At 41.8% G+C, this 23,214-nt stretch overlaps 1 protein-coding gene across 1 annotated transcript; it reads left to right on the plus strand.

The window, feature by feature from the left end:
* Positions 1 to 19,575: 19,575 nt before the first annotated feature.
* On the plus strand, positions 19,576 to 22,107 carry LOC119766358. Its single transcript, XM_038250851.1, has 4 exons — positions 19,576 to 19,660; positions 20,108 to 20,532; positions 20,810 to 21,095; positions 21,155 to 22,107. Exons 1-4 carry the CDS (start codon positions 19,576 to 19,578, stop codon positions 22,105 to 22,107), a joined length of 1,749 nt encoding a protein of 582 aa, XP_038106779.1.
* Positions 22,108 to 23,214: the final 1,107 nt, after the last annotated feature.

Genomic DNA, 23,214 nt, shown 5'->3' on the forward strand with positions numbered 1-23,214 from the left:
AAAAAATGTTACACAGGTTTTTTTTTTATTTTATACTTTTTTTTTGACCGTATGGCCTTTCATGGCCAAATTTTTATTTTTTTCCCTCGTGTATTATTGAGCCAATCTTGTTATACGCAAAATTTAATTACTCATGACTTATTTTTTTTCTTGATACAATTTTAGTATTTTAATAAGCATTTACCTTGGTCATTTTATTTTTGTTTCTAATAGTATACGACATTTTCAATCACATCATTTTTATCTTTTAGTTTAGTTTTTTACATATTTTTAAACTATTTTTTCTATTTAAAGCTTGATTTTCATGTTTTACATGTAGAATACCTCAAAATTTCAAAATTCAGAAAATATATTGAATCCACTGCAAAGATGATTTTCAACACTCCTGAAAAAAAAAACGATTTTTATATGAAAAACATATTTTTTATTACACTTTTTGAAAATCGGCCTTCGTCATACACAGGAGACCGGTTTAACGAGGCTTCACCAAAGTTTGAGCCAAATTGGTCAAAGCAGTTTTGAGTTTTCGTGGCATCCGTTTTTTGAAACTGCTAATTTCAAATAGCTATATCTCGGCAATGATATAACCAAATTTCTTCAAATATAGTTTGAAAATGTATATTTTAATACCCAGAGAAAAGATTTAAAAAAAGTTTAAATGTGTGCTGATACCAGCCTCTGATATTTTTGCCGATTGACATGAGTAACCCCTAAAAGAACGCTAAACAAAGCAAATGTTAATGAAAAAGCACAGCCAAAGTAAACGCATAACAAAACCTTTTTTTAACATCTTCAAAGTCACATAACTTTAATTAAGTCATTTTGCAAAAAAATTAACAGTTTTTATTCTAATACTTTTTTTGGTAAAAAGAAATAATTTTGATGAAATTTTATACCAAAGCCCGCATTGAGGAGAGTTTCGTTGTAGAGGGTTAACCAAACTAAAGGGGTATAAACTTTTAAATATAATTACCAATGTTTTGACTACATCAGCCATTGCTTTATATTTGACAAAGCAACAATATTTAAATATTACAACAACTGCGTGTTACTTGAAAGTTTCATCAGTTCCAAGTGTAAAATTACACTATCTTACACAAAATCCTTCACCATTCTCATGTGTAACACTCACATTTTTTGAGTGCATATAAATTGTAAAATAAAAATCACTACATTCACATAATTAAATCTGTTAGGTGAAATTTTTTTTTTTTTTTACATTGTTGCGACCACCAACAGCTGTCATCTAATATAAAGTACCCAAACTTGAATTCGAAATTGAACCCGAAACGACGGTTCGAGTGTCGATGATAGTTGCGCCGTGTGGTTCCTGCACACTATAGATATACACGAACAAACCAAACCTGCCACTTGCTCGGAGTATGTGGGAAGAATTTTTGATTGCGTTTCAATTTCGTGCATTTATATTGAATTTTTACTTTTGCCCAGCTGTCACAAACACTTTTTTGCTGGTTTGCTTGGAGTGGATATTGGAAATTGTGGAATATTTAAAAAGCATATTATAAAACATGCAATACATTTTTAAGTTACTACATATTAAAAAATATCCTCAAAATACGTTGCTGTTGCGAGGAAGCAAATAAGGAACGATTTGATCTTAAAGTCAAAATAAGTCAATCATCAAAGGGCGTGTGTTGTTGAGGCAAGCCAAAAACTTTTTCCGAGACTAATTTGTTATGCTGCACACACAACACCACACACATGCAAAACGACGAACCAGAAAAACCACACAAACCAGTGAAACTTTGTCAAAATTAATTTGGGGTTTTCTCCTTTGAGGCGCACCACTGGAAAATTCTCCCATTTCATGTCGATAGCATTTTTCCAAAGGGTCAATTGACCCCAGAAGTGGAACTGAACCCGGCCAGCCAGCCGCCATCCAACATTCCCGGAACGAAGCGCTAATAATAAGCAAATTAAAAATTTCTCGATTGAATTTAAATGAGTTTACTCTGCTGCCCTCTCCCCCTCCCGCCACCATCAATTTTCATCGACATTTTCCACAGATTTTCCTCCGGGTTTTTGCCATTTTCCTCGCTGAATAAAAGAGAAATTCGCAATCCACGGAACAAACGACGGAAAAATATTCACTGTGTAAAAGCAAATTTAATTTATTTTCCCCCTCATTTTCACTCAGAACCCCGCAATCCCTCATCAAACTGCCAATAAAACAGAGAGCTCGCGCCACCCAGGTACCCAGGCAGGTGTGGGAGGAAAAATGGTGGAAAAGTTCGTGCCATTCTGGGGGTGCTTTTTCCCTCCGTGTTTTGTATGCAAACATTCTTTGAGCAGCCCTCCCCTCGCTGTCTTTCCCCTTGGAAGCGCGTTTGAAGTGCTTTTATTTTTCTCAAGTGAGTCAAAGCGATATTTGCTGGATGCTTCTACCAGCCCAAAAGCAGCAGCCTCCCCCCGCACTCCCAGTAGGGGAAAAGTTTGATCTGTGAGGAGAGGAGGGGTTCTTGAATGGAAACTTTGAAAATCAGCAATTGGAAAATGTTTGCCCAGGGAGATGAATGGAAGTTATCGAGGTAGTTTTGGAGATTTTCAACGATTTGGAGCGGCTTCTTAGAATAAAGAGCTGATTGAAACAGTTTTAAAAATTGATTCATTGAATTAAAGTTTTCGAAATATTTTTTCGAAAAGATCATAAAATTTCCTAAATGATTCAATTTTATACATTGATCATTGGACCATTAGTTGCTGAAATTAGAAAATTTGGGAATCTTTGAATGAGACTTAAAAACTTATTTTTTTATTGGCTCCAATTTTCAATGTTTCTTAGGCAATTTTATTGGAAATTTTCTGAATTATCAGAAGAAAATATTTTCTGGAATGAACAATCAAGGACAATATTTTCAAAAATTACACTTTTTAAAGTAGGTATAACTTGAGAATCAAAAAATCAAAAGATCTGTAAAGTTCAACTTTGCTGAAGACGCCAAATCAATCAGAAAATTCCTTCAAAAGTTCGAATATTTATCTACCGTTATAAGGGGTGACATTGGGTCATACGAAATGCAGAAATTTGTATGACCCAATCTCACCCCCAGACCCAATGACAACCCTGTTAACGGTACCATTTTTGTATGAACAGCTGCCAAGATAATATGGAGACTTCTATGGGTGAATTAATGACACAAAATGGCTACTTTGGTAAGGCCTTCCCAAAGTATAAGCCAAATATAAAATACAAAAAATAAAAAAAATCGAAATCAGCCGAATTCGTAGAGAAAAATTTAAGCTGGGGTGAATTCAACTCATAAGGTTAATTTTTTTACCAATTCTTAGTTCATTTAATTTTTAAAATCCATTTTATTTTTGTATAAATTTATGTGGTTGAAAAATGTTTCTTTTGAATCTTAGCTAAATTCATAAACTCATCTCAAAATTGTGACCACAAATAATATTATGAATTTTGAACAAGATGAAGTTCTGAATATTTTAACTTTATAAAATAACGGGAATTTTTCAACATATTTCTCGGGAAATCCCGGATATTTCTAGGGAGTTAGAAATTTATTGAAAATTGTTGTAATCTTGTTTCTTATCAATATATTGCTACAAAATGATAAAGGACAGAAACTTATCTATGAAATGAGTGAGTGAATATCATAATGGCTTGATTGTATGAATAGAAAAAAATCGTACAACTTGAAGAAACCGTATTTTTTTTCAAATTGTTTGTACAATAATTAAAATTATTTATTTGTCACCTTCTTCTTTTCATTAAATTTGAAAATAGGCGATTGTCCACGCTCCATACAGTAAAGTTTATGGATGGTCCTTTGCCTAAGGTGGCTATTTAGACCATTTACCTTCTAAAAAACCATCCAACACCAAGCGAAACTTTCTCGGAAATACCTTGGAGATTTTCCCTTACCCCCTTGAAAAAGTAGAGCATCAACATTCACCTTCTTCAAAATCCCCTATTCTTGTCTCCTGGTGTGCGGTGCAGATGGAAGCGACCGGCAATAGACGTCTGTCATGGTGTTGAGAATCTGGTCCAAGTGGAATTGATTCTATTCCCAATAATCAAATTCTACCTATCATGGACACGGCGAAATCTGCAATCTGCTCTCAAAGTGAAGCAAACAATTAGTCTTGTTAATCCTAAAAAAATACAAATTTGGACCGATAACGTTGAAAACGACTGTATCAAAACTCATTTTGTTTTTTTACTTGATATATTTTTTATTTGTCATCATCGATTGGCAGGCTTAAAAAGAAACCGTTCCGTCAAAATTGTAATTTCAACAGGAAATCGCTTTCTACACCTCCAAATTGTCTCCAAGGAATCATTAAATTTAATGGCAATCCACCATCTTGTACTTGCCAATGTTAGATTTCCTTGTTTCAAACAGCTACAATTATGCCACGTTGCTCAGGTCGTCATCGATTTCGTCACCCTCCCTTGGAAAAGAGGGGGGTATTCAGAAATTGCCTCAAGACAAGCGCCGGGTGTCATGCTGGATTAATTACCAGCGTTCCCAGCGGACGACGGGAATTGTGCCTTTGTAAGGAATGTAACCCGCAGGGCACTTTAACGCCTCTTCCAGATGTAACAACCGCGGGATTGGTTTCGCAATCGACTGGCGGGGAATGGTTGTGGTGATGTTCGGTTTCAAAAGGGAGGGTTGTCAATACTGTGTGTTAAAAATAAAATAAAATTGTTATTCATAAAAAAATTAAAACTAAAGGAAATTCGTTTAAAACAACTTTGGCTTCATCCATAAATTTACCCCCCCTCCCCCCCTTTGTCACGCTTTTCCTATACTTATAACACGCAATGTCACACTTGCTCAGACCCCCCCCCTCCCCCCCTAGAGTGTGACATACTTTATGGATGACGCCTTTTTTAATTTTCAACTTTTTTTTTAAATTTATTATGGATGAGTCCTGCCCAAAGTAAAAATAAAATCAAAACTCTCATATCTGTAATTATTCAGTGAACTGTTCTTCTGCTGTTGATATTTGCAAGGACTGCCTTCCCGTTCAGTTCTAACATCCTGCTACGGTGCTGCAGCACTACCCTCTGGCAGCATAGTGACGGTTTTAGTGTGCACCAAACAGGGTGAACATGATTGATTATAAGATTAGGTCTAATTCTCCTTTGTTCTTCCGTTTGTCGGAAGAAGAGTTTTCTTAGCTTTTTTTTTAACTGAAAGTTTTGTATTCGTCATAAATATGTATTTTGAACTATTAATATAAATTTGAGTGCTTGAGTTTTTTGTTATCTCACCTGGGTAATTAATTCTCAACCAACTCACACGAAATTGGGGAAAGTGGCCCCGACCCCTCTTCGATTTGCGTGAAAGTTTGTCCTAAGGGGTAACTTTTGTCCCTGATCACGAATCCGAGGTCCGTTTTTTGATATCTCGTGATGGAGGGGCGATTCAACCCCTTCCATTTATGAACATGCGAAAAAAGACGTGTTTTTCAATAATTTGAGATAGAAATTTGTTGTCGCTTTGATGGCGTACTCGAAATTCCGATAAAACGTATTTTTCATCAAAAAAACACTTAAAAAGTTTTAAAAACTCTGTCATTTTCCGTTACTCAACTGTAAAAATTTTTGGAACATGCCATTTTATGGGAAATTTAATGTACTTTCCGACATAAAAGTTTGCATTTGCAGTCCCTTTGACAACAAATTTCTATCTCATCACCGTTTCAGGCTGCAAATTATTGAAAAACACCTCTTTTTTCGCATGTTCAAAAATTGAAGGGGTTGTACCGCCCCTCCGTCACGAGATATAAAAAAACGGACCTCGGATTCGTGATCAGGGACAAAAGTTACCCCTTAGGACAAAGTTTCACGCAAATCGAAGAGGGGTCGGGACAACTGTTATGTGAGCTGGCGGAGAATTACCCAGCAGCAGCTCTTTTTCAATATCTGGAATATTTTTGAACAATTTATGAACACAAATAATGTTTCGATCATAACCATAATTTTACCAAATATTTAAACAAAACCTTTCTTGCCCTGCTAGGTGAATTCTTCACCTGTCATCCTTTGTGTGAGCACTTCTTTAACAGAACATCTCAGAGTTGACGTTGTACGCTCAGTTTTCAGCGTGTATCCTGCGGCAGTATGTTTGCCCTTGTTTGATCGTAAAATCCAATAACAATCCCCCAGAGAGTGATAACCAAATGAGAGGTTTCTGGCATGTTAACTTGCTACAACAGAGCATTCCCTTGCTTTTTAGCAATGGAGAATCCATTTAAAATCAAATCAAATTGTTTCTGTTGTATTACCTTGGCGTTCTCTATTGCAACATCCCTACTCACCTATGATTTTAAAAATATGTTGGCAAATTTTAATGTTTCAAAATTTAGACCGGATTTTGTATGAACAATTAGTGCGGTTTACTTCTTCTATATTGTGCGTGCAATTTTGGGATGGTCGCCCGATTTTTGGAACAAGGATAAAAATCAAAAAAAAAATCGATAAGGGGCTCAAAACAAATAAAACTTCAAAGTCAAAGTTCCAGGTCCTCTCGCAACCTTTCAAGCTCATACTTAGGATTCGAGCAATTCTCTACCAAAATCGGAAATGGATTTTATTTGTACTGTAAAAAAGTATTTTGAGTCATTGGTTCACCCATAAGTTGTAGGTATTGGTACACGGAAAAATATTACAGATTTTTTAATTTACTTTTTTTATCTAATCTAATCCAAACATTTTTTTTCCCAAAAACACAATTTCCCGAAATCCGTGTTTTTTTATTATCCGTATTTTTTTATATGTTTTTGGGGACATAAACCCGCAACCCGGTAAAAAATCTGCCGCTGAGACATGATTTATTAAATAGTTAATAAAAAAAATCGAAATTTCAGGCATAATTTTTTTGACCATTTTTATAATTTTTATGTAAAATTTTATTTTGAATCAAAATGCACTTTACAGATTTTTTTGATAATGGGCCACGTTTTCAAGATAAAGCCATCAAATTTTGCAGTTTATCGATTATTTTGAAAAAGTTCAGAAAATTTGCTATAAAATTGTCTTAGAGACATTGAAGATTGGACCTCTGGTTGCTGACATACAGTGGCGTAAAAAAAAAGAAAATGGAAAATTGACGTTTTTACTCATACAATTGTATGTATAAAATAATGTAGATTTGAAAAGTATATATTAAATTTCCCTTAAAATGACATCTTCCAAAATTTTTCACTGTAATGTAACAGAAATTGGCAGAATTTTTAAAACTTTTTAGTATTTTTTTCGATGAAAAATTCGTTTTTCCTGAATTTTGATTGCACGATAAAATTGGGCGTCCAATTTTACTTAAAAGTTTCGTTGACACCAAATTTTTATCTCATCACCGTTTCAGGCTGCAAATTATTGAAAACACCTCTTCTTTCGCATTTTCAAAAATGAAAGGGGTCGTACCGCCCCTCCGTCACGAGATATCAAAAAACGTTCCTCTGATTCGCGATCAGGGACAAAAGTTACTCCGTAGGACAAATTTTCTCGCAAATCGAAGAGATTTCGTGTGAGTTGGTAGAGAATTACCCTAGAGAATTGCTAACCTAGGAGATCATGCCCTGAAATGCCCGCAAAATAGACCCATTTTCTAACATCCTAATAATAACACTTGGAACTTTTAATAAGATCTTATTTTTGAAAATCGTTCATGTCAAGGAGGTATTAGACTATAGTAAACAAACAAACAAACTCGAACTTTTCTGCTGGGGAGCGGCCGTGGCTGACTGGTTACGGTGTTCGCTTTGTAAGCGAATGGTTCTGGGTTCGATTCCCATCTGCTCCCAACGAGAAAGTTAAGAACACATAAATTTGAAATAATGAATATGAACGAAAAATTAAAGTCGCACGAGGCGGGGTTTCGATCCTCCGTCCTTTGGATTGGTAAGCAAAAATGCTAACCACTAGGCCATGACGACTTGGTGAGCTTGGACTGGAATTAGGAATACTGTTTCAGAGAGCTAGTTGTGGCGCTATAACCACGGCAATAGTGTCCAGGGCATTCGTGGAAATACAATGTCCCATCCCAGAGGGTCCTGGAGTACCAAACCTTCTTAGCATGGTGCTCCCAACGAATACAACCAAAATCTCGGAGCGTATGGTGGTGTGTCCCCACGCTTCTTCCTCCCCTGTCGATTCAGAATTGTGTTGTTGTTCGAACATTCAGTGCTCAAACTCAACCCAATTAAGAGTCATCTCTGCGATACGGCTTTACGCAGTAGGCCTGGCCGGTTTAACGCTTGTGATGTTTCAATGCATTCCGATGCAATGGCACACTACAAATGTTAATAAATGACAAGAAGAGTGCTAGGCGTCATCTAACCTAAGGCACTCTCCAGGATCCCTTCGAAAGATTGGCTGCGCTAGGGTCTGATTAGATTAGATTAGATTAGATTAGAACAAACTCGAACTTTTCTGCGTTTGACAGTTTGCCAAATTCGCAAGCAAGACGAAATGTATGCGAGCTGACGTTTCTGCAAACAAATGTTGGCGAACAAACAACGCAGACAAACTGGGAAACTGTCAAAATATGAGAGTTTGTTTGTTTGTTTACCGTAGTCTAATACCTCCTTCAGGAATTCATTGCAAAAATAATAACTGAAATCCCAGCAAGCATTGTACTAGAGAGCACAGGGGCATCGAATTATGTACAAGAGTCAAATTTCACTGATCAATAAATTTTAACCAACAACAGATAATCCAAAATAATAAAAACGTTATTTTTAAAGTCGATGGCCTAAATTTTTTATGTGTTGGCATTGTAAATGAATTTGGTTGTGTTTTTGTCCTCCAAAAAAACCCAGATAAACCACAAATGATTAAACACCAACAATGCCAAAGTTTACCGAACCGATTTTCAGCCACCACCAACACACCACAATCAAAATCCGTTAACGCTTAAAACTAACAAACCAACAATCGACATCCCCTTTTGCCCGTAATGGTTTGTTGCCGGCTGATGCCAATCCAATCAAATTTGTCATCAAAAGTGGCCCCGGCGAAAGCAATCAAACATTTTTCGGGGCAACCCCCGAAACCTCCCTCCTCGCCACCGAAATGCACTTGGGTGAGGGAGGGTGGGTGTACGATGCCGCACCCCAACTCCCCCCTCTTGAAAATCCTTCCACCAGTAGTGTGTAGGTGGCATCAGCAGCAGTTCACGCGCATTTTGAGGTGTGGGTGGTGGAGAATTGCATCAAGGACTCGAACAGCAACAGTCCGGGCCAGCATTCGGTGGGGGAGGAGAGGAGTAGGGCCAGGAGAAGGGCCCTTTTTCGCTTTGGGAAAATAAGCTCCCTGGCCATCGCCATGGCAACGCGCTGGGATTTTGCTCCTTGCTTGCAGTAGTAGCAGAAGCAAAAGCAGCAGCACAACCACCCACGTGACGTCAGAGGAGAAAGGTCCTGGAAATGCGGGACTTTGGGATTGGAAATGTGTGCTGTGAAACGAGTTGAGCCCGGTGTTGGAACAGCTGAGGATAAATTGAAATGATAAGTGGTGTCGGCGGTAATTGGTTGTTTACAGTAAGTGATGCAATTGTTTTGTAAATGGTCTTCATTGAAAAGATATATTAAAACATTGCTTAGTTTTATTTTTAATCATTGCTCAATTTATATTTGTTACGTTGATATTCAGTGACTTTTAGTTTAAGGGGTTATATACATGTAAATCGCCAAAAATGTCAGAGGTTGGTTTGAGCACAAACTTGAACTTTTTTTAAATCTGTTTTCAGGACATTAAAATATACATTTTCAACTATTAACAAAATAAATTTGAAGACATTTGGTTGTATCATTGCCGAGATACAGTTATATGAAGTTAGCATTTTCAAAAACCGGGTGCCACGATATCTCAACACTGCATTGACTAAATCGGCTAAAATTTTGGTGGAGACTCGTTAAACCGGTCCTGTGTGCATGACGAAGGCCGATTTTCAAAAAGTTTTTTTTTTAAAGATAAAAATATTTTTATGTTTTTGATATAAAAAATTGAAAGTTTTCAATTTTTGTATTTTTTCAAAATGTAAAATTTCAAAATTGGACTTCGTCAAGCACACGGAAGATGTCTTGCGAGTTTTCACCCCAAATTTCAGCCAATTTGGTCCATCCCATCTCGAGATATCGTGGCACCCGTAAATCAACTCTGTGTTCAGAGAAAAACACTAGCAAAGTTTGACAGTTCGCTTTGCGCATGGCAAAATTTTCAGCTTAAATCGTCTGTAACTTACTTTAATCAAAAATTATCTTCATGAAACTTTCAGGAGTGATTGAAAATCATCTTTTAAGTTGATTAATAAATTTTCTGTAATATGAAATTTTGTGATTTTTTACATGTATGTAACCCAAAAAGCAAAAAGCAAAAAGCAAAAAGCAAAAAGCAAAAAGCAAAAAGCAAAAAGCAAAAAGCAAAAAGCAAAAAGCAAAAAGCAAAAAGCAAAAAGCAAAAAGCAAAAAGCAAAAAGCAAAAAGCAAAAAGCAAAAAGCAAAAAGCAAAAAGCAAAAAGCAAAAATGCCTCCACACTCAACAAAATTATCATTTCGATATTCCTAGCCATATCCGATGCTTCGATAAGATTGTTATATCTAGTCCCTTCACTAGTTTAGGTGTTTTATGGCTGCTAAGTTTAACCTTCCAGCCATAGCATCATTAAGGGGGTTCTTCAACTGGCAATCACTGCCGTACAATCTCAACGCTTTCGGCGCTCTCAGGGGAAAACATTCCAAACTGGCTGAAATTGCGTATATTTTTGCGATTTTTATAGCGATCGTTTTGGATCCTTTAGGGGAAGTAAAGATACTTTTAGTCTCTGAGTTTGTAATAAAAATGATATGTAAATTTATTGGTTTAAAAATCTTTTCGGTATTAACTAAGCAATCTCTTTTATCATGATTTTTAAAATACTGTTTTCAAATATTTATACGAATTAAATTCAACAATTTAAGTTGACAAATAAGGCTCTTGAAGCTCCGATAGGCAATTTAGACTAAGAAAAAGAAGCAGCCTGGTGTCATTCCAGTTTACGATTATTATCGTCATTATCCTTCTAATCTCGGATACTGTTCTATTTTTCATTTAACGGCAATCTGCGTGCTTGAGATAAGAAGGAAATGTCCTTGAGTTGAATCGATTTAATAACGTTGATAAATAAGTTAGGGGAATCAAATCACTACAAGATCAAAGACTTTTGTAACTTTTAAATCAAAATGTAATTCAACATAAAAAACATTATAATAAAAAGGTGCAGGTGGTTATGTTCAACATGACCAATATGACAAAGAACTTTGTACAAAACTCCTAAAAAATATTCTATTTTATTTTATATTTTTAAAACATTGCCTATGTATTTAATCCTAAATAATTTATTCCTATAAAATGTTTTCATCTTTGGCACCTCTGTGGAAATAAATTGCCAAAACAAGTATGGTTCGGAAAATGTCCAATCAAAATGGTAATTTTCATGTCCAGTATCAGAAAACAATGAATTTTGATACCGATTTTGCCCCAAGTCGAAAAGTTCGATTAATGTCCCCCCAGTAGAACCTTCCTCCAAGGGAATGGCCACTCCGGGTGTGGCCAATCCGGTCAAAATGGCCATTTTCATTACCAGTTTCAAAAACCATGAATTTTGATACCCATATTGCCCCAAGTCGTAGGGTTCGATTAATGTCCCCCTGGTAGAACCTTTCCATGGGCACTGACCACTCCGGGTGTGGCCAATCCGGTCAAAATGGCCATTTTCATTACCAGTTAAAAAACCATGAATTTTGATACCCATATTGCCCCAAGTCGTATGGTTCGATTAATGTCCCCCCGGTAGAACCTTCCCGAGGGCATTGGCCACTCCGGGTGTGGCCAATCCGGTCAAAATGGCCATTTTCATTACCAGTTTTAAAAACCATGATTTTTGATACCCATATTGCCCCAAGTCGTATGGTTCGATTAATGTCCCCCCGGTAGAACCTTCCCGAGGGCACTGGCCACTCCGGGTGTGGCCAATATCCTATAAATGTGGTCCCAAGCCCATTGCCCCAAATCATTCTGGTCTGGTGACCGTCCTTACAATCTTCATAAGAACAGAATTCCTCCCAATTTAGTGCACAAACTGTGTCTTTCAATGTGTGCGTGTGTGTGTGTGTGAGCAATAAATTTACCACCGTGGATCCGCCTTTGTCGAAACCTCGTCAGGCACTGAATTTTTCTGAGGCTATCTGTTAGCTTAAATCGTTCGCATGAAATGTGGCAACAGTGGTGCAACATTCTCGCGTGACAGTTCCACGAAAACAGGAGAGGAGGCAAAATTTGCACCATGTTGCCATATTTCATGCGAACTATTTAAGCTAACAGATAGCCTCAGAAAAATTCAGTGCCTGACGAGGTTTCGACAAAGGCGGATCCACGGTGGTAAATTTATTGCTCACACACACACACGCACACGCAAACATTGAAAGACACAGTTTGTACACCAAATTGGGAGGAATTCTGTTCATATGAAGATTGTAAGGATTGCGATTGGGACCACATTGGTAAGATATTGGCCACACCCGGAGTGGCCATTGCCTTGGAGGAAGATCTTCCCGGAGGGACATTAATCGAACCATACGACTTAGGGCAATATGGGTATCAAAATTCATGGTTTTTTAAACTGGTAATGAAAATGGCCATTTTGACCGGATTGGCCACACCCGGAGTGACCAGTGCCCTCGGGAAGGTTCTACCGGGAGGACATTAATCGAACCATACGACTTGGGCAATATGGGAATCCAAATTCATGGTTTTTGAAACTGGTATTGAAAATGGCCATTTTGACCGGATTGGCCACACCCGGAGTGGCCATTTCCTTTAAGAAAGGTCTTCCCGGGGGGACATTTACCGAACTATACGATTTGGGGTAATATGGGTATCAAAATTGCCCCAAGTCGTATGGTTCGATTAAAGTCCCCCTGATAGAACCATCTCCAGGGCATTGGCCACTCCGGGTGTGGCCATTTTCATTACCAGTTTCAAAAACCATGAATTTGGATTCCCATATTGCCCAAGTCGTATGGTTCAATTAATGTCCTCCCGGTAGAACCTTCCCGAGGGCACTGGTCACTCCGGGTGTGGCCAATCCGGTCAAAATGGCCATTTTCATTACCAGTTTCAAAAACCATGAATTTTGATACTCATATTGCCCCAAGTCGTATGGTTCGATTAATGTCCCCCCGGTAGAACCTTCCCGAGGGCACTGGCCACTCCGGGTGTGGCCAATCCGGTCAAAATGGCCATTTTCATTACCAGTTTTAAAAACCATGAATTTTGATACCCATATTGCCCCAAGTCGTATGGTTCGAGTAATGTCCCCCCGGTAGAACATTCCCGAGGGCACTGGCCACTCCGGGTTTGGCCAATCCGGTCAAAATGGCCATTTTCATTACCAGTTTCAAAAACCATGAATTTTGATACCCATATTGCCCCAAGTCGTATGGTTCGATTAATGTCCCCCCGGTAGAACCTTCCCGAGGGCACTGGCCACTCCGGGTGTGGCCAATCCGGTCAAAATGGCCATTTTCATTACCAGTTTAAAAAACCATGAATTTTGATACCCATATTGCCCTAAGTCGTATGGTTCGATTAATGTCCCCCGGTAGAACCTTCCCGAGGGCACTGGCCACTCCGGGTGTGGCCAATCCGGTCAAAATGGCCATTTTCATTACCAGTTTCAAAAACCATGAATTTTGATACCCATATTGCCCCAAGTCGTATGGTTCGATTAATGTCCCCCGGTAGAACCTTCCCGAGGGCACTGGCCACTCCGGGTGTGGCCAATCCGGTCAAAATGGCCATTTTCATTACCAGTTTGAAAAACCATGAATTTTGATACCCATATTGCCCCAAGTCGTATGGTTCGATTAATGTCCCCCCGGTAGAACCTTCCCGAGGGCACTGGCCACTCCGGGTGTGGCCAATCCGGTCAAAATGGCCATTTTCATTACCAGTTTAAAAAACCATGAATTTTGATACCCATATTGCCCCAAGTCGTATGGTTCGATTAATGTCCCCCCGGTAGAACCTTCCCGAGGGCACTGGCCACTCCGGGTGTGGCCAATCCGGTCAAAATGGCCATTTTCATTACCAGTTTGAAAAACCATGAATTTTGATACCCATATTGCCCCAAGTCGTATGGTTCGATTAATGTCCCCCCGGTAGAACCTTCCCGAGGGCACTGGCCACTCCGGGTGTGGCCAATCCGGTCAAAATGGCCATTTTCATTACCAGTTTCAAAAACCATGAATTTTGATACCCATATTGCCCCAAGTCGTATGGTTCGATTAATGTCCCCCCGGTAGAACCTTCCCGAGGGCACTGGCCACTCCGGGTGTGGCCAATCCGGTCAAAATGGCCATTTTCATTACCAGTTTGAAAAACCATGAATTTTGATACCCATATTGCCCCAAGTCGTATGGTTCGATTAATGTCCCCCCGGTAGAACATTCCCGAGGGCACTGGCCACTCCGGGTTTGGCCAATCCGGTCAAAATGGCCATTTTCATTACCAGTTTCAAAAACCATGAATTTTGATACCCATATTGCCCCAAGTCGTATGGTTCGATTAATGTCCCCCCGGTAGAACCTTCCCGAGGGCACTGGCCACTCCGGGTGTGGCCAATCCGGTCAAAATGGCCATTTTCATTACCAGTTTAAAAACCATGAATTTTGATACCCATATTGCCCCAAGTCGTATGGTTCGATTAATGTCCCCCCGGTAGAACCTTCCCGAGGGCACTGGCCACTCCGGGTGTGGCCAATCCGGTCAAAATGGCCATTTTCATTACCAGTTTGAAAAACCATGAATTTTGATACCCATATTGCCCCAAGTCGTATGGTTCGATTAATGTCCCCCCGGTAGAACCTTCCCGAGGGCACTGGCCACTCCGGGTGTGGCCAATCCGGTCAAAATGGCCATTTTCATTACCAGTTTAAAAAACCATGAATTTTGATACCCATATTGCCCTAAGTCGTATGGTTCGATTAATGTCCCCCCGGTAGAACCTTCCCGAGGGCACTGGCCACTCCGGGTGTGGCCAATCCGGTCAAAATGGCCATTTTCATTACCAGTTTAAAAAACCATGAATTTTGATACCCATATTGCCCTAAGTCGTATGGTTCGATTAATGTCCCCCCGGTAGAACCTTCCCGAGGGCACTGGCCACTCCGGGTGTGGCCAATATCCTATAAATGTGGTCCCAAGCCCATTGCCCCAAATCATTCTGGTCTGGTGACCGTCCTTACAATCTTCATAAGAACAGAATTCCTCCCAATTTAGTGCACAAACTGTGTCTTTCAATGTGTGCGTGTGTGTGTGTGTGAGCAATAACATTACCACCGTGGATCCGCCTTTGTCGAAACCTCGTCAGGCACTGAATTTTTCTGAGGCTATCTGTTAGCTTAAATAGTTCGCATGAAATGTGGCAACAGTGGTGCAACATTCTCGCGCGACAGTTCCACGAAAACAGGAGAGAAGGCAAAATTTGCTAAGTGCTCTCAGCCAATCAGCAGCCGGTATTTTTCTTGCATTCATTTTTTATTTTCATCTTAACTTTTGAATACTTTAACAAAGTTTGATCAACTTTGTGAAATAGTCTTCTTGCAATATAAGACTTCCCCTTTCGTTTGGTGGATAAAGCATGCAGATTTTTGAATTGGGTGGAAGATATAAGCGTTTAAACAATTACACAAATCGTTACACTTTCGCTTCGCGAAATTTTGGATTGACACCCGTAGACAGTGCCCTTAGGACAAAGTTCTTTGTCAAAAAAATTACGAATATTTACAATTTTCACTTGCAAGTGTCAAACGTCAAACGATCGCAGTTGGCCTTGAACAAGCAAGCGCGTGCTTTGACCCACGCAAAAAATCTTTCCGCTCTCTGATTGGCTGTTTTGTTTTGCCGTGGAGTCGTGAATGCAGCATTTTTGCCAACGATTTTCATTCCATCGTCATCGTTCGAACCGACAACATCGTAGCAACAGCAGCAGCAGCGGAAAAAAATCAACGACTGGAGGAAATCAAGAGCAAGCTCCGAGAAGAAGAAACACGCCAGCGTGTGCGTGAAATTGCTGCCAAAACGACGTCGAAGGAGAAAAGCAAGGCCTACTTGGATGGACGCTCGAGAAGATGGCCACAAGAATCAACTTCTGCTGCAATTTAACAAAATGGCGCTTTTCAGCGCCAACGAAAAATTCACGAAAGAGTTATTGTTTCAAATGATTCATGCACTGCTTTTGGTGCATTTCTAAAGCTTTTGACGCTTGGCGTTTAATTTAATTTAAATACTTCCCCCAAAATTTTCACTTTAAAAAAAAAATTAAAATATTTACAATTTTCACTTGCAAGTGTCAAACGTCAAACGATCGCAGTTGGCCTTGAACAAGCAAGCGCGTGCTTTGACCCACGCAAAAAATCTTTCCGCTCTCTGATTGGCTGTTTTGTTTTGCCGTGGAGTCGTGAAGGCAGCATTTTTGCCAACGATTTTCATTCCATCGTCATCGTTCGAACCGACAACATCGTAGCAACAGCAGCAGCAGCGGAAAAAAATCAACGACTGGAGGAAATCAAGAGCGAGCTCCGAGAAGAAGAAACACGCCAGCGTGTGCGTGAAATTGCTGCCAAAACGACGTCGAAGGAGAAAAGCAAGGCCTACTTGGATGGACGCTCGAGAAGATGGCCACAAGAATCAACTTCTGCTGCAATTTAACAAAATGGCGCTTTTCAGCGCCAACGAAAAATTCACGAAAGAGTTATTGTTTCAAATGATTCATGCACTGCTTTTGGTGCATTTCTAAAGCTTTTGACGCTTGGCGTTTAATTTAATTTAAATACCTCCCCCAAAATTTTCACTTTAAAAAAAAAAATTACGAATATTAACAATTTTCGCTTGCAAGTGTCAAACGTCAAACGATCGCAGTTGGCCTTGAACAAGCAAGCGCGTGCTTTGACCCACGCAAAAAATCTTTCCGCTCTCTGATTGGCTGTTTTGTTTTGCCGTGGAGTCGTGAAGGCAGCATTTTTGCCAACGATTTTCATTCCATCGTCATCGTTCGAACCGACAACATCGTAGCAACAGCAGCAGCAGCGGAAAAAAATCAACGACTGGAGGAAATCAAGAGCGAGCTCCGAGAAGATGAAACACGCCAGCGTGTGCGTGAAATTGCTGCCAAAACGACGTCGAAGGAGAAAAGCAAGGCCTACTTGGATGGACGCTCGAGAAGATGGCCACAAGAATCAACTTCTGCTGCAATTTAACAAAATGGCGCTTTTCAGCGCCAACGAAAAATTCACGAAAGAGTTATTGTTTCAAATGATTCATGCACTGCTTTTGGTGCATTTTTAAAGCTTTTGACGCTTGGCGTTTAATTTAATTTAAATACCTCCCCAAAATTTTCACTTTAAAAAAAAATTACGAATATTTACAATTTTCACTTGCAAGTGTCAAACGTCAAACGATCGCAGTTGGCCTTGAACAAGCAAGCGCGTGCTTTGACCCACGCAAAAAATCTTTCCGCTCTCTGATTGGCTGTTTTGTTTTGCCGTGGATTCATGAAGGCAGCATTTTTGCCAACGATTTTCATTCCATCGTCATCGTTCGAACCGACAACATCGTAGCAGCAGCAGCAGCAGCGGAAAAAAATCAACGACTGGAGGAAATCAAGAGCGAGCTCCGAGAAGAAGAAACACGCCAGCGTGTGCGTGAAATTGCTGCCAAAACGACGTCGAAGGAGAAAAGCAAGGCCTACTTGGATGGACGCTCGAGAAGATGGCCACAAGAATCAACTTCTGCTGCAATTTAACAAAATGGCGCTTTTCAGCGCCAACGAAAAATTCACGAAAGAGTTATTGTTTCAAATGATTCATGCACTGCTTTTGGTGCATTTTTAAAGCTTTTGACGCTTGGCGTTTAATTTAATTTAAATACCTCCCCTAAAATTTTCATTTTAAAAAAAAAAATACGAATATTAACAATTTTCGCTTGCAAGTGTCAAACGTCAAACGATCGCAGTTGGAAAAAACAAGGCCTACTTGGATGGACGCTCGTGAAGATGGCCACAAGAATCAACTTCTGCTGCAATGCAATAAAATGGCGCTTTTTAGGGCCAACGAAAAATTCACGAAAGAGTTATTGTTTTAAATGATTCATGCACTGCTTTTGGTGCATTTTTATAGCTTTTGACGCTTGGCGTTTAAATTAATTGAAATATTTTCCCCCAAACAATTTCCATTTAAAAAAAATAGAACGAATATTAACAATCAAACGTCAAACGATCGCAGTTGGCCAACTTATGGAGGTTGCGGCCAATACTGTCAAAATGGCCATTTTCATAACCAGTATCGAAAAACATGAATTTTTATACCCATATTGTCCAAAATCGTACGATTCGGTAAATGTCCTCTCGGGAGTACCTACCGGAGGGCACCGGCCACTCCAGGTTGTGGCCAATACTTTTTAAATGGCTATTTTAATTACCAGTATCAGAAAACCAAGAAGTTTGATACCCATATTGCCCAAAATCGTATGGTTCGGTAAATGTCCACCCGGGACAACCTCCCTGAGGGCACCGGCACTCCAGGTTGTGACCAATACTGTCAAAATGGCCATTTTCATCACCAGTATCAAAATCCAAGAAGTTTGATACCCATATTGCCCAGTCTCGTATGGCCTTCCATCGGAACACCCCTGAGGGTTCTGGCCACTCCGTGTCTTGTGGCCAGAATATTCCGGCTGGCCTGCCTCCGCTTGGGCTGCTCCTTGCTCCAGGCCAGCTGCTTTTCGGCCAACTGCTTCTGGGCCTCCAGGCCATCTGCTTCCAGGTCCAGGTTGTTGTTCACTTCTCGGCGTCCAGCGATAGAATGATTTTCTTGGGCTGATCGAGCGGGGTTTATATTGGCTCGAAATGGTGACGGATGCCCCGCCTTTTTGTGCCGGTTATCCCAAACCTCATCATTCGCTTTTTGTTTCAACTGTGTGGAAAATTCCACGCAACAGTGCCTTGTTGCGTCGCAGACCTCTTCCCCAGTACCAAGCATGCAACATTTTCGTAACGCGCGACATTTTTCGGTTTTCTGGATTGACACCTCACCAGAATAGAGCCCTTAGGACAAAGTTCTTTGTCAAAAGTTTGTTTGAAATCTCTGAAGAGCAATAATAGCAACAAGAAGAAGCACGTTTAGCCCCGAACAGCAATTCAGCAAGTGCACTTACCGCCAGTCAGCAGTTCGTTCTACATTCTTGACGTTAAGTCCTGCCAGGCAAGCTGTCAGTGGCAGAAATGGGATTTCCATCTAATGCAGCCCCCCTCTCCAAGGTTCTTGTAGTTAAGTTTCAGTTATAGCTCCGGTGAGAGGTTGGAGAAAATTATTTGTAAATCTGTGCACCAGATCTTTGCTGCTGCTTCTCGAAACAGGAAATATGTGGGATCTAATGGGGTTGAGGTGAACATGATTTTAGGGTTGTGGGTTTTAACTCATACATAAAATATAAAGGTTTTTAGACGTGAGGATACCGAAACCGGAAGGAGAGTAGAATCACGGATAATGAAGGAATTATTTTCGCGAATAGACTTTTCTCTTTTGGTCAGCGAACGACTGGACAACGCGTACCATAGGTACTTCGAGTACCGTAGGTATAAAATAGACCCACCAAGTGGTCCTTTAGCCTCTTGTTCAGTAACTCCGATACCCTGGCCTCCCCGCGGCGCTGGCCGGGATACTAGTAACCATTGGAGAGATCGGGTAACCAACCCCGGTGGGAACTATGGTAGTATGCTGACAGGGTAAGGGGGGCTCCACCCTCTTCGGAGGGTGTAGCTGTACCGTTAAGCTTCGAGACAAAAGCCCCCGTTACGGTGTCGAGAGAAAACCGCAGCTGGGTCCCGGAAGCTGCAAGGTGGCAGCCCCACCCCGAGACTAGGTATTCGCAGCCCTGGTTAGGCGGCATACCGAAGCGAAACACCAACTCAGAAAAACGAAAGAAGAAATTCAGGACGGATTAATCGGCATCAGACCAGGCGATGTAAAAAGGACAACGATTGGAAACTCGGTACTTGGAACGTTCGAACTCTCCAAGATCCTGCACGTGCTGGCCTTCTTGCCCGGGAGCTGCACAAGCTGAACGTGCATGTGGCCGCCATCCAGGAAGTTCGATGGCCCGGTCATGGAGAGCGAGAATTCACGGCGGTGGATCCCATCGCCAACACCTCTTTCAAGTACCACATCTACTACAGTGGCGGCGAAAAGGCGATGCACGGAGTCGGTTTCGTAGTGATTGGGGATCAGAAGAACCGAGTCATCAAGTGGAAGGTGGTGAATGACCGGATCTGCGTGTTGAGAATAAAGGGCAAATTCTTCAACTACAGCCTGATCAACATCTACGCGCCGACGAACGACAAGCCCGATGACGATAAAGACGCCTTCTACGAGCGTCTCGACAAGACCTATGGAGAGTGCCCAAGACACGACGTGAAGATAGTCATCGGAGACGCAAATGCGCAGGTCGGAAGGGAAGCCTTCTTCCATCCTGTCATCGGCAAGGAGAGCCTTCATCCTCGCACGAATGACAACGGCCTCCGTTTGGTCAATTTCGCCGCAGCCAGAGGAATGGCTATCTGCAAAACTTCTTCAGGAGTTTGGAAGAGTACTTGAAGAGAGTTTTATCCTACCGCGGTCCAAACTGCTATGCTGTAGCTATCTTGAAGAGCTCTTGTAGAACTCCTGGAAAAAAATGTTACTTGGGTGTAGCACCTTCTTTGCGCGCATGAACATTCGGAAGCACACCTGGCGCCACCCGAATGGCGAATCGTGCACACAAATCGATCACGTTTTGGTGGATGGTCGACACTTCTCGGACGTGATGGACGTCCGATCGTACAGAGGACCGAACATCGACTCTGATCACTTCCTGGTAGCGTGCAAGATCCGAGCTAGGCTGTCGAACGTGTTGACCCCGCGGACTGCGAGGATAGCGCGGTTGAACGTCCAGCGCCTCGCGAGCAGCGACGTTGCTGCAGAGTACAGTCGGAAGCTCGAAGAGCGGATCAACGAGGACGCGCCTACGGGTAACCTGGACGAGCAATGGGAGCCCTCCAGAGCATCGTCAACACAACGGCTACCGAAGTGATCGGCACGACCAGAGGACGCAAACCCAAAGGGTGGTTCGATGCGGAGTGCCAGCGAGTGACGGACGAGAAGAACGAGGCCAGGAAGCGTATGCTGGTGAAGGGTACGCGCCGGAACTGTGAGCGATACAGTGAGTTACGAAGAGCAGAGAAACGAATCCACCGCCGAAAAGAACGGGAGTACGACGAAACGGTACTCGCCGAAGCGGAAGCACAGTACAACGCGAACGATAAGCGGAGGTTTCACGCAACTGTCAACGGTGTAAGAAGGAAAACCACGCCTTCCCCTGTGATGTGCAACGACACGGAAGGCAACCTGTTGACAGACAAGACTGCGGTGGCGGCTAGGTGGAAGGAGCACTTCCAGCAGCTGTTGAACGGTGAGACACGAGAGGGAATCGTCGAGGACAGGATACACGTTGAGGAAGATGGAAAAGCTGTGGACCCGCCTACGTTGGAGGAAGTAGCTAAGGCTGTTAAAGAGCTCAAGAACGGGAAATCCGCGGGAAAGGACGGACTTCCGGCCGAACTTTTCAAGCACGGGAGTACGCGGATGACCAAGATTCTGCACCAAATCATCCTACGCATTTGGTGCGAAGAACAGCTTCCGACCGACTGGTTAGACGGGCTCGTCACCCCAATCTACAAGAAAGGGCAAAGACTCGATTGTGCCAACTATCGAGGCATCACAATCCTCAACGCAGCGTACAAAGTACTCTCCCGCATCCTGTGGAGCAAGCTGAGACCGATGACCGAGACCTTTGTCGGCGAATACCAGTGCGGTTTTCGAGCGGGTCGGTCAACGACGGACCAGATGTTCACTCTGCGACAAATCCTCGACAAGTTCCGGGAGTACAACCTGCAAACACACCATTTGTTCATCGACTTCAAGGCGGCGTACGTGCATTCGTGCAACGCTCGACGGAGCAAAATCAAGCGTGCGAATAGCTAACGAGACATCTGAAGCTTTCGTTACGTTGGATGGATTGAAGCAGGGCGATGCTCTCTCGAACTTACTGTTCATCATAGCGTTGGAAGGTGCTGCTCGAAGGGCAGGCGTGCAAAGAAACGGAACACTCATCACTAAATCGCACATGCTGCTTGGATACGCTGACGACATCGACATCATTGGTATCGACCGTCGTTCAGTGGAGGAGGCGTTCGTCCCTTTCAAGCGGGAAGCTGCGAAGATCGGACTGACCATCAACACTGCCAAGACCAAGTATCTGGTTGCTGGCAGAGCGCGTGGCAGTGCAGGTGATGGTGTTTCGGAGGTGGAAATAGATGGAGAAAGATATAAGGTGGTGGATGAATTTGTATATCTTGGTACACTCGTGACGTGCGACAACGATGTGAGCTGCGAAGTGAAACGGCGGATTAGTGCTGCAAACAGGGCCTTCTACGGTCTTCGTAGCCAGCTAAGGTCCCGCAGCCTAAGGACGCCTACGAAAATCACGCTGTACAGGACCTTGATACTCCCTGTAGCTTTTTACGGTCACGAGTCGTGGACGCTAAAGGAGGCTGACCAGAGAGCACTTGGGGTCTTTGAGCGGAGAATCCTGCGTTCTATCTTCGGCGGCAAGCAAGTAGGAGACCGGTGGCGCAGGCGCATGAATTTCGAGTTGTACCAAGACTACAAACATGCTGATATCGTAAAAGTCATCAAGCACGACAGGCTGAAGTGGGCTGGACATGTAGCCAGAATGTCGGACGAGCGGGCGGCTAAAACGATATTCAGCAGCGAACCTGGACGCGGTCGTCGGCTTCGTGGAAGGCCTCGTACGCGTTGGCTGTGTGCAGTCGACGAAGATGCAAGAGCGGCCAACATTGTAGGCGACTGGAGACGAGCGGCCCAAGATCGAGCATCCTGGAAATCTTCGATTAGTTCAGCGTTGGGTCGATAGACCTGTTGCTGATAAAGTAAAGTAAGTAAGACTTTTCTTTTGCCATTTTGCAAATTTAATTCTCATATAAGGCTTCATACAAGTTTGCGGGCTGGTCATACAAAATGGGCATGTGAATATTCCCAAATATGTATATTGGAAGGGATTACCTGATC

Source organism: Culex quinquefasciatus, chromosome 2 (assembly GCF_015732765.1).
Source record: "Culex quinquefasciatus strain JHB chromosome 2, VPISU_Cqui_1.0_pri_paternal, whole genome shotgun sequence".
NCBI classification, from domain to species: Eukaryota; Metazoa; Arthropoda; class Insecta; order Diptera; family Culicidae; genus Culex; species Culex quinquefasciatus.

Bases quoted from the DNA above. Each gene is read 5' to 3' on its own strand.
- LOC119766358 (XM_038250851.1), top strand. From the start codon at position 19,576: ATGAAGGAATTATTTTCGCGAATAGACTTTTCTCTTTTGGTCAGCGAA. The intron at 19,661-20,107 runs GTAGGTATAAAA...GAACTCTCCAAG, and splicing joins CCATAGGTACTTCGAGTACC to ATCCTGCACGTGCTGGCCTT. The intron at 21,096-21,154 runs GTAACCTGGACG...CGGCTACCGAAG, and splicing joins CAACGAGGACGCGCCTACGG to TGATCGGCACGACCAGAGGA.